At 43.8% G+C, this 16,886-nt stretch overlaps 1 protein-coding gene across 4 annotated transcripts in view; it reads left to right on the top strand.

Moving 5' to 3' along the window:
• The window catches only part of DYM (dymeclin), a 1,075,019-nt gene that overhangs the window by 852,520 nt on the left and 205,613 nt on the right, over positions 1 to 16,886 (top strand). For all 4 annotated transcript variants that reach the window (XM_029580368.1, XM_029580383.1, XM_029580376.1 and 1 more), the window contains exon 15: positions 7,597 to 7,779. In XM_029580368.1, the coding sequence (XP_029436228.1) occupies positions 7,597 to 7,779 (183 nt within the window). The remainder of the gene's footprint in view (positions 1 to 7,596; positions 7,780 to 16,886) is intronic.

The raw sequence follows: 16,886 nt of genomic DNA, 5'->3' as shown, positions 1-16,886 counted from the left end.
CTAAATTGAACAGTAAAATCTAGACAGTTTTAGTAATATAGGATGGGAATCATGGCAGAATTGATGGCAGTGTACGCACTTATAATATTTTTATGATTTTAGCTTCTTTCTCCAAGCAAGCTTTGCATTTAAATGCTTCCACATTACCCTGTGGGCTTGCGATCTCCATTTATATTTAAATTTCCTAACAGCAGTCTTTAGAAACTCCAAGCCAATCCTCCCTTTCTCTCCTCATTCTTCAGGCTAGATCCCAGCATTCTCCTCTCACCCCATTCAACCCCAGCACTCTCATCCCCCCCCTCCCCTGGTTTAGAGTAGTTAGTATTTTCCTCCTCCCCTCCAAGCTACACACTAGCATTAAAATCAAATCATATAAAACATTCATAATAGTAAAACCATACTAGTAAAAAGAATAAATGTCAAAACAGCAGACTAACATCCAATAATTTAAAAATCTCACAAAAATTTGTTCTATTTCCCAAATACCAATAAAATATTTCAAAACATCTGATGAATAAAACATTCAATAATGAAACAGTTATCAATTTCCCAAAACACTAATCAAATATTTTAAAACAGCAGAAACATCAAATAACACCCAATATTTAATAAGGATTTAAAGAAATCTCCTGCTCTCCATACCTGGGAGCTTTTGATTTCCAGTTACCCTGAGATTTTTGTGAATCGGGGGAGGTAGGGCTGCACAAACTTTATCTTGTCTCTCTCTCTCTCACACATATTGTCCAACACATTCATTCTCTCACAAACTCCCTCACTTGTATATATGCGAGGACCACACTGTTCCTGTAGTGGGAAGAGCTCATCCTCCTCACATTCTAAGTAACTTGTCTCCACGGGCAGAAGCCCTGACCGTCATAACCTCTCCTTCTGCTTGCCAGTGATGGCAGTGCAGTCTCTTTGTGAAAAGGATGAGCAGGAGCTTGGGGAGACAGCATTGCTGTTCCACCTTCTGTGCCACGCCTGTATCGGTTGCCCGTGCCCATCCATTCCAGCGCACCAATGGTCTGATGCATCAATGACAGGACTGTGATGGGGAACAGGACTTCAACCTTGGGCCATCAACCTTGGGCGCTTTTGGGTGCTATCAAGTGCTGTGCACGCTGTAGAGTACTTGGGCTGCAGGCGAAAGACCTTCCATGTCATAGGCATCTGCAGGCACCATTGTGCACCCTAGAAGCCATCAAGCTCCATGGCTTCTCATTGCACCAAAGGGACAGCAATCAACCCCAAGTGTCATCGAGTGCCATGGGCCTCGATGCAGTGGCGTAAAGGCATCGAGTGTCATCAAGGTATTTAGACTGATGCATTGAAATCAGGCCCGCATAGGGTGCTGGGACTTCCATTGAATGCCATGGTCACCCTCAACGCCATCTAAGCTGCCCTCAAGAGCATTGGGCATGTTGCCAGCAATGCCGTTCATGGCCACTCTCAACAATGTCGAGCACAATCACCACCAGGGGGCACCAGGATTGCTAATGAGCTGGCGGCCTTCGAGGCAGTTGACAACCAGGGTGCGGGAATCCTGATAGCCCTCTAGCTCCACAGAAGTGATAGGGTGACAAAGGCTTTGGGCCTTGGAGATCCTCAACGCTGTAAAGCGCTGGCGTCGCCATCAACTCAAGATACCCTTGATTGATGAGGCATCCAGGGTGCGGCATGATTCGGTGCCCTCAAGGCTATCAAGAGTTTGGGGTACCAATGTGCCCTTTTGCAGTGTCAGCGCAGGGCACAGAGGGGCATTGAAGTGTGTACTGATAGAGCTTGGCTGTCAGCCGCTGTGGGCACCAACACTGTTGGATGCCTTGAACCACTGACCAGTGCCAAAGTTGCTGGGGTTGTATGGTTTCAAGCACCATTGGTGCTGACGAGAACCAGAGTTGCTGTTGAGGCTATTGTCAGTCATAGGCATTGGACATCATTGAGTGCACATTGACGCCCTTGGGCATATAGTTGAGCTGAGGAGAACTGTAGATGGTGCCAGCCATTATCATTTCCTTTGGGCACTGATGCACTGTATTGGTGCTGCGGGACACCCAGTGGCGCATTGGTGCCACAGAACCTCTGCCTTCGAGCACCGGGACATCATCGGTGCCACTGGGCCATAGAAGTCTTCTGGCATTGGGGTCTCCATTGATGTTGCCAACCCTTGAAATTTTTCAGCTTTTCATGTTATTGAGGAGTCAGCGCCTTTGGGCACCCTGATGCTGCTGGACTGTTGATATCCGCAAGCACCTGGGGTGCCATCGATGATGCTGTTTGCTGTCAAACATATTGAGCACCTGCAGCGCAGTCAAGGGCCGTCAAACCCCTGGGCATGGCATCGTTTGGTGTCACTGGTGAAGGCCGAGTAAACTATTGGCACGGTCTGCATCATCGCCACTGTGGGCACCAGTGGACACTGTCAGATGCCATAGGACAGCACCACAGAGCACCATGGGCTTCCCTGGTGCTGTTATGTGATAGAAAAGATGGTGAACCATTCATGACGAAATTTCAAGGGCTGCAATCAGCATCTTGAAGTGTTATCAGGTACCATGGCGGTGATGCTACAGAATGCTGCACATCAAATTGGATCTCCATAGTCCAAGCCCCAGTGGCACCGGGGATGCCATTATCACACTGTACATGGTGACTCCATTAGGAGTTTATTTTTATTTTACAAATTTGTAGCCCACCAATCCGCAAGAATTACATACATAATAAAAACTCAAGTTACAAACAGTACAAAACTAGTACAATGACTAGACTAAACAAAAAATTAAATTAAAAACAGATAGATTAAAAAATCTTACACAAAAGCAAAAAATTGCTTGTCATCAACCATAATAAGGCATACCATAATCCCTTGCTATAATCCCTTGAGATAACTAGGTAGGGAAAGCTTTGGAGAAAAGATACGTTTTAACATCGTTCTAAAATGTAATAGGTCATATTCCATTTTTAGTGATTCGGAAGACTGTTCCAAACGGTATAGACTGCAATGCTGGAAATACAAGTTAGTGCAACAGTGGAGCACATCATGTGTAGTCGAATACGGCAGAGGTCATCTACTCTTCCAAGCACCTCAGGCGCTAGCAGGCAGCATTCTCTCTGTCAGGCGCCATGCATAGCCATGCCATAGATACCATAGCCCACTATCTTTGCGTCAAGGTATCAGCTTTCTCATCTGTTTTGCAATTTAGGGTGCTATGGGACACTAGCAAGGAGAGCACCATCACACACTCTTTGATTGCTTTTTGGCACTGCGCAGCCGCTGATTCTAACAGGTGGTGCTCAGTCCTTGATGGGGTGCATATATGTGCTACCATCTGCAGGACAGGTAGCACTACACGAGAACAAGTCATTGCGCTTTTAAAGCAGAGGGCACTATTCTTCCAGTTGCTCTCTAGTGTATGGGTGTTTGTTTCCCTCATGGCGTGCACAACAGGTCATGTACTGCAGCCACAAATCCGACCTGAGACTACATTCCTGGTCGAACCACTATGGGCGTAGATACCAAGAGGGTTAGTATTGGGAGCCTTCCCCTCCAATATTAGCTTACATTTGAATCCCCTTCATGGGGAAGACAATGTGGTTCCATCCCTTGTAGGTCTATTGCCAAACTGGAACCTCAATTCTTTTGAATCGGTGCATCTCCTTGCAGGCTAGGACTTTTGGGTATTGGGAGAAGGCAGCGGGGGTCTTTTGGACTGTTTTTGCCGAGGTCCCTGTTGGTTACCCTAGTGGCCTACCCCGTCTGACTTTGTGGCCGCCATGGGCCATTTTGGTCACTTATGAACCTCAACATTCAGTGACACTATACCACTCTCACCTGTAAAGTAGGAAAGTTTTTTTGAGATCAGGTAGCCTAAATTCCCATTGCTTCCTGTCCCTTCAGGAAGGAGAAACACACCTGGGTTTCCAGAGGCAATCCTTATGAGTTCCCCCCTGGATGCCTGGTTGTTCGCCCCTACAAGGGGTGACCCGCGTTCTCCATTTGCATTGTTTCTGATTGGTGATCACTCTCTGTTCCCTGTGAGATCCGAAAGCAGGTTGAGCAACAGTGCTCTTTCCTAGGTCATCCTATTGTACAGCAGGATTATTTCATGAGGGAGTTATTCCGGATTCAATCTTCCCGTCATACTTGGGGTCTCCTCTTCTGGGCAGCTCCCTAGCAAAGATTAGAGGCTTCTCCCATGCAGGAGTCACCTTTTTGATAACCACTGAGCATAATGTGCGTTTTTCGCGGATGACTGCTCTTGCCAATCATTCTTGCATGTAGAACCCTACCTCAGTGAGGAGGGTTCTGGTCCATTTGCATTGTGCTTAGCAGGTATGTCTTTCAGCCTCTCCCCATAACCATGGCTGCATGTGTTAGGGGATGAGGAACATTTCAAAAGAGATGCTACACTTTTGTTGCAGTGGCTTGTGAGCTATACCCCCCCCCCCCCCCTTTTTAGGGATAACCCTGTCTGCGGGCAGGGAGGTCATGTTTCACGGAACTGTTGTTCCATTTACTGGACCGCATGATTCCTTGGGGGAAATATACCTATTTTAGGTGGTTTTAGGTTTGATACCTAGGCCAGATTGATGGGCAGTCTGTTCCCAGATCAGACAGACCCTGCCCTGGTAGCCTTCGGATTTCCAGAATGATGAAGAAATCCTGTTTCTACAGGGGTTTGCATTTGCGGCTTTCCTGCTTTCTGTCACTTGGTGGAGGTTCGCTCTCAGTTTTGGCTGTTCCCATCATGCTCAGAGGTCTACCTCGGGGGCAACTTCCTACTGGACTCAGTAGTGAGTTGTTTGGTTGGGGTTGAGATATACAACCTAGAGGCTTTTTCTTATCCCTGCAGCCCCAGGGTCTGCCTCCTTGTGTTCTTTAATTCTTCCGACTTCCAGTCAGAATGTCGGGGGGGGGGGGGGGGGGAAGCTACAGCAGTCATGGTATATCTTTGTGTTTACCTGCAAGGAATGGTAAACCACCCTGTTTTTCGCCAAGTTCTGGCTGTTACCGCCTTTAGGCTTTCATTTTTCACTGGGTTGACCAAGGTGTCTTCCTGCTCACCTGAGCTATACTGTGGACAGGATGGATAGGCCTACCTTTAATAGGGTGGAACGAGGGTGAGCTTCAGGCCTAGCTTAACTCCCTGCTTGGGGTTTGGGCTAGCAATCCCGTTTCAGGGATTGCCTTTCATGTCCTGATGCTCTTGTTATCTGACCTGGGTGGTCAGATCTGTCTGGTAGTTTGGCAGGTAGGGTCTGACACAGACCCTGCTGCTGTTGCCGCTTCTTCATCCAAGTGTTGCTTGGATTTTCTGCCCCTTGTGCCTATCCAACCAATCATTGGGCGCACTTCTGCAAATGCACTCTGTCCTTCAAATGCTAGCGGACTGCAGTTTCTTTCTTGAGGGGCTCTCTGGTCCCAGTTGCTTTTTCGATGGTTTTGTGACGCAGAAGGAAATTGTGCGGTCTTTGTCCAAGAGTTCTTCTCTTGGTTGATTTTCTAGGCCTTTTCCTGGACACAGGAGGATTTAGACCTACTTTGCTTCTCAGGGTTTGCTGATCTGAAACCCTGACTGTAATATTTCAATGAGGCGAAGTATGTTTTCTCTCTGGACTTCACATCACACCCCTGGCTTAGGTGCCACTGCTGTACATATGGGATTTGTGTCTGTCCTATGTTGTTTCTTTTTTTTTTTGTAGAGCCTAACTCTTTTCCCACCTGGACCTGTTTTGGGGTCATCTGCCTCACAGACAAAAAGTGGTGCTTTCAGCACTGGAGGGTTCCCGACTTTGTCCTGCTCAGGGAACCTATAGCTTAGGAATCATCCATGTGTGAGGCTGCCATCCTGCTTGTCCTCAGAGAAAGCAAAGTTGCTTACCTATGACAGCAGGATGTCAGTCCACACGAGGCCCGCCCACCCTCCTTGTGAATTGATTCTCCATGTATTAGATATATAATGGACTGAGGGACTCTGCCTAGGTGGCAGAGTGATAACTACAGCAGCACATGCTCAGTAGAGCATGTCTGAAAATTCTAGAATATTTGAGATCAAAGTTGTGGGCTGGGCTCCATCTGATGATGTCACCCATGACTGTGAGGACTGACTTCCTGCTGTCCTTGGAGAACACCTGTTACAGGTAAACAACTCTGCTTTCTGCTTGCTTCTCTGTGATTCTGGATTGTTTCAGGTTTCAGTTGAAAGAATGCTGCAGATAAAGTCTCTACTTAAATGTCCTGGTCTCAAATAAAGTGCAACAGTCTAATCTAGTTTTGTGCCTTGAAGTGCGCTTGTTTAAAAAAAAAAAAAAAAGGCCATGGCTCAGACTCTCAGAAAACAAAACTTAGCAATGAGACTTTAAAGTGGAAATGAGCACTCTTTACTTAATGGTGATATTTAGTGTAGCAAGATACAGTGCGTTGTTTGTTTTTGTTGTGTTAGTCTTAACTGTCCTTAGGCTGACTTCATAGCAGTGTGACATAAAGTACTTATCAACATGAATCCTTTTCTTTATGTGGTTAAGCATATTGATAGAGGAGATCATTTTCTGCGATAGATGCACAAGGTTTGATAAACTAGAGCAAGTTAGGATGGTTTGTGCGGTTTCCTACCTTCTGAAGATTTTATGTAAAATATTTTTAGAAAGAAAGGTATTGTAATTCATGCCTAGGAAGATTGACTTGACTTTTCAGTATCTAGTAATGTTAATCTCTTGTTTCAGAAAACAATTGTTAGAATTATTTTCTTGTAGTTTGTGTTAACTCATATGTCATTTTTTAAAAATATTTCCTGATTTCAAACAAAATTATGGAACACACTTTGTTTATTCAAGTACACAGTACCATTTACTTGTAAGATGGTTCAAATCAGACTAATGCCAATCCATTTTAAGCAGGCTATTGCTGAACTAGTATATCATCTCTTAGAATTAGAAATACATAATCTTCATTACAATCAAAACTGGCTATATATATTTTTTTTTTCACCCAGTAGTTCTCTCCTTTTCTTCCTGCTCAGTTAGAGCTAGTGCTGGGAAGTTCACACCTTCAGCCTTCCTTCACAAGGGCTTGGGGATTTTTCCCCTGTTTTAATGGAACCTCTCTCCCACTGTTCCTACTCCAATCCTTCCAGCAATATTCCTGAGACTGGGAGCTTATACACAAGGACTCTTTCCAGAACCCTGTACCATGGGCTCTAAATCCAATCACCTGGTGATTGGATTTAGAGCCCATTTCTGCATCCCCAGCCATTGCTGGCATGGGATGCAGAAAACCTGGTCTGGGAATCGAACCAGGTGCTGTCTGCATGGCAACGCACGGCACTGCCAGGAGCCTCTAGGCTAGCCCAACTTACTATATTTTTATACTACATTCTTCTTTCTGTCTTCTTCAGAAGTTAAAGATTTTTGTCTCACTAAGAATTTATGAAGCAGTGCGGTTATTGTTTACCAGTTTATACTTTATCTTGCAGGCTTCAGCTCTTTCCCTGAACTACAGGGCTTTGTGAGTGTGTTAGGGGTGGCATTGATATTAGCACAGGTAAATGCCTTGTTTCTGAGAAGTAGAAACATTGTACTTTCCCTTTGTTTCGGCAGGCACAGGACCTGAACGTGATCGAAGAAGTTATTCGAATGATGCTGGAGATAATCAACTCCTGCCTGACAAACTCTCTTCATCACAACCCCAACCTGGTGTACGCGCTGCTGTACAAACGGGATCTCTTTGAACAATTTCGAACTCATCCATCTTTCCAGGACATCATGCAAAATATCGACATGGTGAGTAATAGTGGAACAAGCCTTCATAAGCAAGGTCTGTGGGCGTAGTGTTTGTTGCAAAATACCTGCTGCAGAGTTGTGCCAAGCTGCACTCCTCCTTGGTGCCAGTAGTAGCTCTGCCCTCGCGAGAGAAGCAGAGAGACGCAGCACGGCCTCTCACTGCCAGGAGGGAATTGGCAATAGCCAGCTTGGGGAGGCTGGGAGGGATTGGGGCCACAGGGGGTGAAGAGTTAGGGCCACCAAGAGAGAGGGGAAAGAAAGGGGAGATGAGAAACCAGAAGGGGGAGTATTGGAAAGAGGGAGAGGAAAGAAAAGAATGAGAGACTTCAGGAGAAGATTGAAAGCAGAGATGAAAGACCAGATGGGGGGTGGAAAGAAGAGGAGATCCTTGAAGGGGAAGGATGAAATGAGACTGGAGAGTTAGGGGGAAGAGAGCATAAAGACAGGAAGAAAAAAGGGAAGGAGGGCCTGGAAGTGAAACAAAAAAGGCAAGGGGGATAGAGATGCAGAGGTTGAAGAGGGGAGAGAAGAGGTTAAACTGAGAGTCAAAGGCAGCAATAAGGGGAAAAAAATCAAGTTTGGGAGGAGACAGAAAACGGTAAGAGAGTGGGAGAAGAGATGGGAGAAAAAGGAAGGAAAACAAAAAAAAAACGAAACCAGAAAAGAGGGTGGAAACCGAGAATGAAAAATGCAAACAGAATTATTTAGGTACACACAAAGGTTGGGGAAAAGTGTTTTATTTTAGTTTGTAAAGGTCAGCATTTGAAATTCCAGCAACTATCTGTCAATATGTCACAGAATCACAAGTATTCTGCTGCTGAATTTTCTAGCCCTGCTCTCGAAGCTACCAGGGTAAAAGGCATCGTAATCGGCAGGTTTAAAAAATCTGCTTGGTGCTTCTAGAGCTGCTGGGTCCGGGTCCATTTCTGTGTTGGAAATGGAAAGATAGCCGGTCTCTGCGATAGCTTCCCAAAGCCATCATCCACGCGTGTGTGTGTGTGTGTGTGTACTTTTATGTACTAAAGCTTGTTTATACGGCATGGTACAAGAAAACTAAAACCCCATCCACTTATCCGCTGCGGCTCCCGAGGATCCAGTAAGGGAGCTTAACTTGCAGATGTCCTTTATTCTGCTAAATAAGCTCTTCACCTTTAACCTGCTGCCCGGGCAGGAGCAGGGAGGCCAGTTCTGCTTGGCGCATCACTTCCTCTGCCAACGTGTAACCACAGCATGGGAGAAGCTGCCAGTACCAAAGGTTGAGAGAATTGTAAGTATTTTAATTGAAAACCAAGCCCCACTGGAGTGCTTGGAGCAACCCCCTACTTCACTTCCCATACACGTTTTCCTTGCCTTTCAGAAAAAGGGATGAAAAGAGGGTTGTGAAAGAAGATATAAACCCCAAGTGTCGTTGTCCATACTAATGCTGGAACCTATTTATGATATGATAGAACGTTTGGTGTCTTTCATTTCTTTACAGATAGTTACTTAAAATTATAGTTTCCAGATTTCTTTAGCAAGTTGTGTTGTTCATTATTTCTAATCCGTTTATGTCAAAGGACTCTAAGTGGCTAAGAAAAAAAGTCCATAAATACAGACTCTTAAAATTAAATAGTTAACAAAAAATAAAGAGAAAATTATAAAAGCAAATACAATTAAAACAAGTTGTTTTCAACTTCCTGGTTCTTCATAATGTCTTGATCCTTTTTGGCTAAAGAAGTGCACTTGCTGTATTAGTCCATTTCAATGTGCAGAAAAAAGGTCAGTAAAGGGAAAAATAAAAGATGGAGCCTTTATATTGGACTAACAATACATTTCTAGACTAGCTGTATTAGTCCAATAAAAAAGTATCATCTTGTTTTGCTGTTACCTTTATTTCTGTTCATTAATCATACATGACAGTTTGTGAACAAAGCCTTTGGAATATAGAAAACCCTTAATCTGCATATAGAGCTTTGCAGATGTCAGCTCTAAACTCTATTAATAAGAACATAAGAAATTGCCATGCTAGGTCAGACCAAGGGTCCATCAAGCCCAGCATCCTGTTTCCAAAAGAGGCCAAACCAGGCCACAAGAACCTGGCAAGTACCCAAAAACCAAGAAGATCCCATTCTACTGATGCCAGTAATAGCAGAGGCCATTCCCTAAATCAGCTTGATTAATAGCAGGTAATGGACTTCTCCTCCAAGAACTTATCCAAACCTTTTCTAAACCCAGCTACACTAACTGCACTAACCATATCCTCTGGCAACAAATTCCAGAGCTTAATTGTGCATTGAGTGAAATAATTTTCTCCGATTAGTTTTAAGTGTGCTACTTGCTAACTTCATGGAGTGCCCACTAGTCCTTCTAATATCCAAAAGAGTAAATAACTGATTCACATCTACCTGTTCTAGAACTCTCATAATTTTAAACATCTCTATCATATCCCCCTCAGCCGTCTCTTCTCCATGCTGAACAGCCCCTTTCATTTTAGTTGCCCTTCTCTGTACCTTATCCAGTGCAACTATATCTTTTTTGAGATGCGGCAACCAGAATTGTACACAGTATTCAAGGTGCGGTCTCACCATGGAGCAATACAGAGACATTATGACATTTTCCGTTTTATTCACCATTCCCTTTCTAATAATTCCCAGCATTCTGTTTGCTTTTTTGACTGCCGCAGCACACTGACCCGACGATTTCAATGTGTTATCCACTATGACGCCTAGATCTCTTTCTTGGGTTGTAGCACCTAATATGGAACCCAACATTGTGTAATTATAGCATGGGTTATTTTTCCCTTATGCATCACCTTGCACTTATCCACATAAAATTTCATCTGCCATTTGGATGCCCAATCGTTCTGCCTCACAAGGTCCTCCTGCAATTTATCACATTCCGCTTGTGATTTAACTACTCTGAATAATCTTGTATCACCTGCAAATTTGATCACCTCACTCATCGTATTCCTTTCCAGATCATTTATAAATATATTGAAAAGCACCGGTCCAAGCACAGACCCCTGAGGCACTCCACTGTTTACCCTTTTCCACTGAGAAAATTGACCATTTAATCCTACTCTCTATTTCCTATCTTTTAACCAGCTTGTAATCCACGAAAGGACATCGCCTCCTATCCCATGACTTTAGTTTTCTCAGAAGCCTCTCATAAGGGACTTTGTCAAACACCTTCTGAAAATCCAAGTACACTACTTCTGCCGGTTCACCTTTATGCAGCCTTGGGAAAGGCAGTGGGGGGTGTTCAGGCATTGCACAGTGGCAGTACGTAGTGTTCTGGGAGCCCTGATCTGTGACCCCTGGTTTGAGGACACTCACTGTGATGCTGGTCTGAGTTGGAAGGCAGATATAAAAATAAAGGAGAAATGTGAATGAAGGCTTTATGGCACCCGTAGTTTGGGCTGGAAACTGAAAGGAGCTGGAGTAACCTGCCAAGCCAAAAATAAAAAATGTAGTCTGTTGCGTGTATCTGTTTTCTTTTTGCTTTCCTTTCTCGTCTCAGTTTCAGCTCTCTGTTGCTTTTTGATTAAAATGTAATTCCTTTACCTTCCACCTCTCCCATCCATAATCGTCATTTCTCTTCCTCCCCGTGCAGTCTGTTTCCCTTTCCATGGTGTGAGCAGCAGTAGGACAGACATTTATTATCTCAACATTTCACAGGCTGGGTGAGGAGGACTTTCTCCAGGCCCTGTCCCTTAGGATCCACAGCTTGCTGTGAAATTGCAGCACTGCTTAAGTGATGGAATCGTACTTCTGGGCCTTCATCTAGTTCTTTTATCCTATGACCAGAAGAACAAAAAAATCGCTGTAGCTTCTTAAACTACCGCTCTTCTGAGCTTCTCTTTTGACAGCGATATTGTGATAGCATTTAAAATCACGCTCTGGCAGAAGAAGTACCTGCTCGTTGGTCTGTTCCTGCAGACCTATAGATCAGAGGAGATTTCAAAGCCCTGCTTCATGGACATTGTCCAGCTTGTTCACTTCCCCATCCCGGTGTCCATGTTCAACCTTTACCAAAATATACCTGCAGGATGTTCCAAACAAGGGTCTCGCAGTGCAACAAATCGTCCAGGAAGGTGGTGCGAACTGTCGTGTGTAGGCTGAGTGTGCCAGGTAAAAACCTTTTGGGTAGGATAGTTTGAGTGCAGTGGATCGTGCTTGGAGACCGGAATGAACTAGGTGACTTGGCCCCATTTTCTGTGATTCTTGACTCTCTTCTTATTTCCCCTTTCCCCTAACAAGACAATTTTCTGCCGTCCAAACAGAGTGTTTGAATCCCATATCTTGACAATTTCTGTTTCACTTAAAAGTAGCAGCTTCGCTAGTACATCCTGAAAATCTAGTCTGACAAAACCTTAACTTTCTGGCTTGGAAGATCTTTGTATGTGAAAAACTGTTAGGTGAGGAAACTAAACTGTGTTGTAATGTTGCCGACAGCTGGGACTGCTGTGCATAGCCCTTCAGCCACAAACTGTTATCTGCATCCTGCTAAACCCAGGAAGCCTTCTACAGACAATAACTGAGACCTACAGAGAAGCCTAACTCATTCAACATAAAAACAGAGGAGAAACTTAAAAAAAAAACTTTGTTTTGGATTAAAAATATTGGCATAACTCCACCACCACCCGGTTCCAGCAATCTGCATGTAGAAAACATTTTTTTCCCATGGGTTTTCAGTCCGGAAGTGACATCTGAAACATACATTAAATCCTGGTGTAGCTACCTTGATCCCAATGGAAGATTAAAAGCAGTAGGAGGCTCAGGTGGTAACAAATAGGAGCGTGAAGGCGGCCAGTTCATCTCAGAATGGCAGAAGGAAGCTCATCACACTAAGGCCGAGACCCTGGTTAATTATGGCGCTCCCCTGGAGAATGTGCAGCCTTGCTCCAGTAGACAGAATGCCCGGAGCATCCTTCTGGACATGAATCACCATCGTAGTCAGCAGTGGATGAACGGTTTGCTCTGTCTTAACATGTCACTTTGAAATGGTTCTACAGCGGGGACCTTTTTGCTGCAGGCTCTCAACACTGTAGGCTCGCTCTTGGTAGATTGAAATTTTAGTAGAATTTTGTTTTCTTTTTTTTTTTAATAAATATAAATGGTCTTGGGATTCAAACGTTGGTACTCACTATTTTTATGCAGAATTAAATGCTTTCTTATTTAAACACATTCAACAAAGCTAAAGTAACTTGAACCAAAGCAGAAAATGAATATTGAGTATTGCCAGTAAGAACACATGTACCGTACACTGAAACTGGGTTACTTTTGTTTGTTGCTTCTCGAGTTTGATTTGTATCTAGTAGAGTATGGTGTCTACAGCTGCTGCCTCTTTCCACATACGCCCACTCCGTAGTGTAGTCCTCATTTAACTTTCTGTGAAATTAGTTTTATTTGATTCTGTAATAACTTTTCTGGAACATTCTATTCTGGCAGACTGCTTTCAGTTTTATCATAACTACATGTTTAATAAAGCAAGACCATTGAAATAACTGAAAGTATCTTGTTTCTCTGCTGGATGGCTTGCTCTTTCTGCTGTGCAGGACACTCGGGTTTGATTCCCAGCATTGCCTTCTTAAAAAGAAAGGAGTCTCAGACATTGCTCGAGCAGCACCTACTAACTGGGCCAAGAGCAGTACTTATGTCAGGTTGCAGGGAGACCCATGGCGTATTTTCCTGAATCAGTGGATTCCTGCTGAAATGTCTGGACTAGACAAGGGGAGGGATGAACACCAGGAGGCTTATATTCAAAGGCATTTAGCTGGATAACTTGAGTAGGTCTGCAGTTGTGTCCTTGCCAGTAGACACAACTTCTCTGAGCCTGAGATATCATGTTACCCCAAGTTACATGTGTAGTGCCGAATTTTAGAAAAGCTGACCACTGTGCATGTCTGTATGTTATCCATGTAACTTTACTGCTACTCCTGATGAGGAATGAGTATGGAGATCTCAGGTTTCAGGGATCTTCAAGACTGCTGAGCTATCATATGTACTTGGAGGGGTGGGAGAGAGAGACAATATGACACTATATATATAGATATAGATATAGATATAGATATAGATATATATATATAATCACTGTAAGAGGGGCACTTTTAGCTCAGGGTGGGTTTGATTCATAAGAACTTTCCAAACCTTTTTTAAATCCAGTTACACTAACTGCCATAACCACATTCTCTGGCAATGAATTCCAGAGCTTAATTATGTGTTAAGTGAAAAAGAATTTTCTCCGATTTGTTTTAAATGAGCTACTTGCTAACTTCATAGAGTGCCCCCTACTCTTTCTGTTGTCTGTTGCCGCCCCCATGGCCAGAGTGCAAGGGGCTGTATTTCACCAATGTAACACCGCACCCCTCCCCCCCCCCTGCAAACCCACCCTGAGTTGAAAGTTCCTCTCTTACAGTGGTGTGTGAGTGTCATGTTGTCTCTCCTACAGTTCTCTCTCTCTCCCCCCACCCCCGTAAGAACAGAAGTAAACTGGTTTTGCCTTGTGTGAGCATACGTGCGTAAAAGCTGGTAATGCCCTGGTGCAGTATGCATGGGTCTTAACATCATGTGCGCACACACAAACGGTGGGGTATTTTAAATGGTACACGTGGATGTGTGCGCAGGATATAAAATTGCAGTGTATCTCTGCTTGAGTGCCTACATGCGTGTTTATGGGTGCACTCGCGTTCTTTTTAAAATTAGTCTGTATGATATCTCTGTAAGCATTTAGTAAACCCCCAGAAAATAGATATTCAGTAGGCTGATGAGTTGGGAAAATTACTTGTGTAACTTTTCTCACATATTGAACGCAGCACTTATCCATATAAGCCTACCACTGAATATAACAGATAAAGTTAACCGGGTAGTTTTCCAAGCAGACTTTATTGGCTAACTTTAGCTGGGTAGTATCAGGAAGACTGATGCTGTGATATTGCAAGCATATTTAGGATTCAGTTAGCCAACGACTGGAGATAAGTTTGCTTCTGTGCATAAAAGAGCTTGGAATATTTTAATTGCATTCCAAACAATTACAAAATAAGATCTATAATTGTTTTTCAGAATGCCATAGGGCAGGGCTTCCCGAACCTGTCCCGGGGACCCCCACAACCAGTCGGGTTTTCAGGATATCCACCATGAATATGCATGAGGTAAATTTGCATATACTGAGTCCCCATGGTATGCAAATGTATCTCATTTATTTATTTATTTATCGCGTTTTATATACCGTCGTCTGGTTTTGCCATCACAATGGTTTACAATTTTCGATGGGATACATTAGTTAAAGCGTTAACATATACATTAAGAATGGAGTAACAGTTAGTGCAGCATCCATTATGAATATTCATGGTGGATATCCTGAAAACCCGACTGGCTATGGGGTCCCCAGGACAGGTTTGGGAAGCCCTGCTATAGGCATATGAAGACAAGTGCAAGGAAGTTCCTTATGTGAAAGTCCTTTTATCATCAATAGTAAATTTATAGTTATATTTAGCTGCTGTACACATTTATTTGGTGGAATATTGAGTTCAATTAATAGGAATTTCAAGATATATTAAACTTAAAATAGTTTTCAGAGGTGCTTCTTGAGGTTTTCCCTTCCCTTATCTTGAAAAGGGAAAGAGGGCTTGGCATGGGAGAAAGATAGATATGTTTAAAAAGTCATTATGGGGCGAGGGTGGTGGCAGCGCTGTGGGCCTGAGTTTGATTCCCAGGTCAGGTCTTCGGTTCACCAGCCTGTCCAAGGTTAGGGATGCAGAATAAGCATTCACAGCCTCTGGTGTAGGGAACCCCAGTTATCGTGCAACAGCACCACCTAATGGCTGGACGTAAGGCCTACAGTTGCAGATTTCCAGAAGGTGCCCTAGTGTATGGCTCCTGGCTGTCACTGCAATGACTGGGCTAGGTGAATTGAGAGAGGATTTAAAATAGAAGAAAAGCCCCAGGCAATTGTGAACAAAGACTCTCATGGCACCATAGCCTAGTAGAGGATGATTTCAACTGAGCTTGGAAGCCCTGAGGATCAGGAGGCATTCTCTTGAGTCCATTTAGCATGATCTATGAAGGCAATTGTGAAAAGTCATTTAACTGGCAGAATTGACGGTCTGAAAATTGTTCATCCCTTATTCTGGTGAAAATATGCATGGGGGTCAGCACTGTGCATGCTTTTACCCAGGTAAGAAGTAGGTGTTTCCAGGGGCATGTTTAGTTTGGGGAAGGGAAATAACATGCATGAAATTTTGTACGGAGAAAGTACCCGCCGAAAAAAAACAGATGCAAATCTCTGCAGGTACTTTTTCCTGGAGCAGCTCTCATGGGGAGAGTTTGCTCATAGTTTCTCTTTGAAAACTGATGCAAAGCCTGCAGGTAAAAGAGCCCACAAATTTTAAATCAGTGTGGGCATTTTTGAAAATTGCCCCCAGGTATACATCAGTGATTAGCTGTAATTAAGAATGACACGAGATGGGGGTGGCACCTTATAGACTAACCAATTGATTGAGGCATGAGCTTTCGAGGTCAAGAGTCCACTTCCTCAGATGCCTGATGTCCATAAGGAGCCACCTGCCTCGTGCCAGACTAACATGGCTATCCCTCTGAATAGCTGTCATTAAGTAGTTAGTTGACTATGTGGCAAGTTTTAAGTGTATTTTGAATTGTGCAGACTAAACCCCCTCCTGGACTGGGTAGAATTTATGCTAGACATAGACTGTGAAAGCATGGCTTATAAAACACATCGTATCGCCAACAGGTGAAGACCTTAAGAACTTACTAACTAGGTCAGACCAAAGGTCCATCTGTGCCAGCATCTTTTCTCTGATTTTGGCAAGCAGCAGCATAGAAGATGCAGGCATGATACGGAAAGTGGTCCGTTCCCTGTCATGCCCTTCTACTGGAGAATGTTTTGAGCAAATAAGCTTGGGGATTTTATTAATCTGTAGCACAGCAACTACGGTAAATATTTTGTCTAGCAGTGCCCTTTACAACGGCCAGCCAGCACTCTTTATGTCCCAGTGCCTTTAACCATAAAAATGTTTTTTTTTTGTTTTTGTTTTACTGTCTTTTCTTGTCAAATGTAAACCAAAATAACTGGTATCTTGAAATGTCATGCCCTGCGAATCAGCCGTGCAG

This window comes from Rhinatrema bivittatum, chromosome 1 (genome assembly GCF_901001135.1).
Source record: "Rhinatrema bivittatum chromosome 1, aRhiBiv1.1, whole genome shotgun sequence".
NCBI classification, from domain to species: Eukaryota; Metazoa; Chordata; class Amphibia; order Gymnophiona; family Rhinatrematidae; genus Rhinatrema; species Rhinatrema bivittatum.
This window is presented reverse-complemented; position numbering and strand designations above follow the sequence as displayed.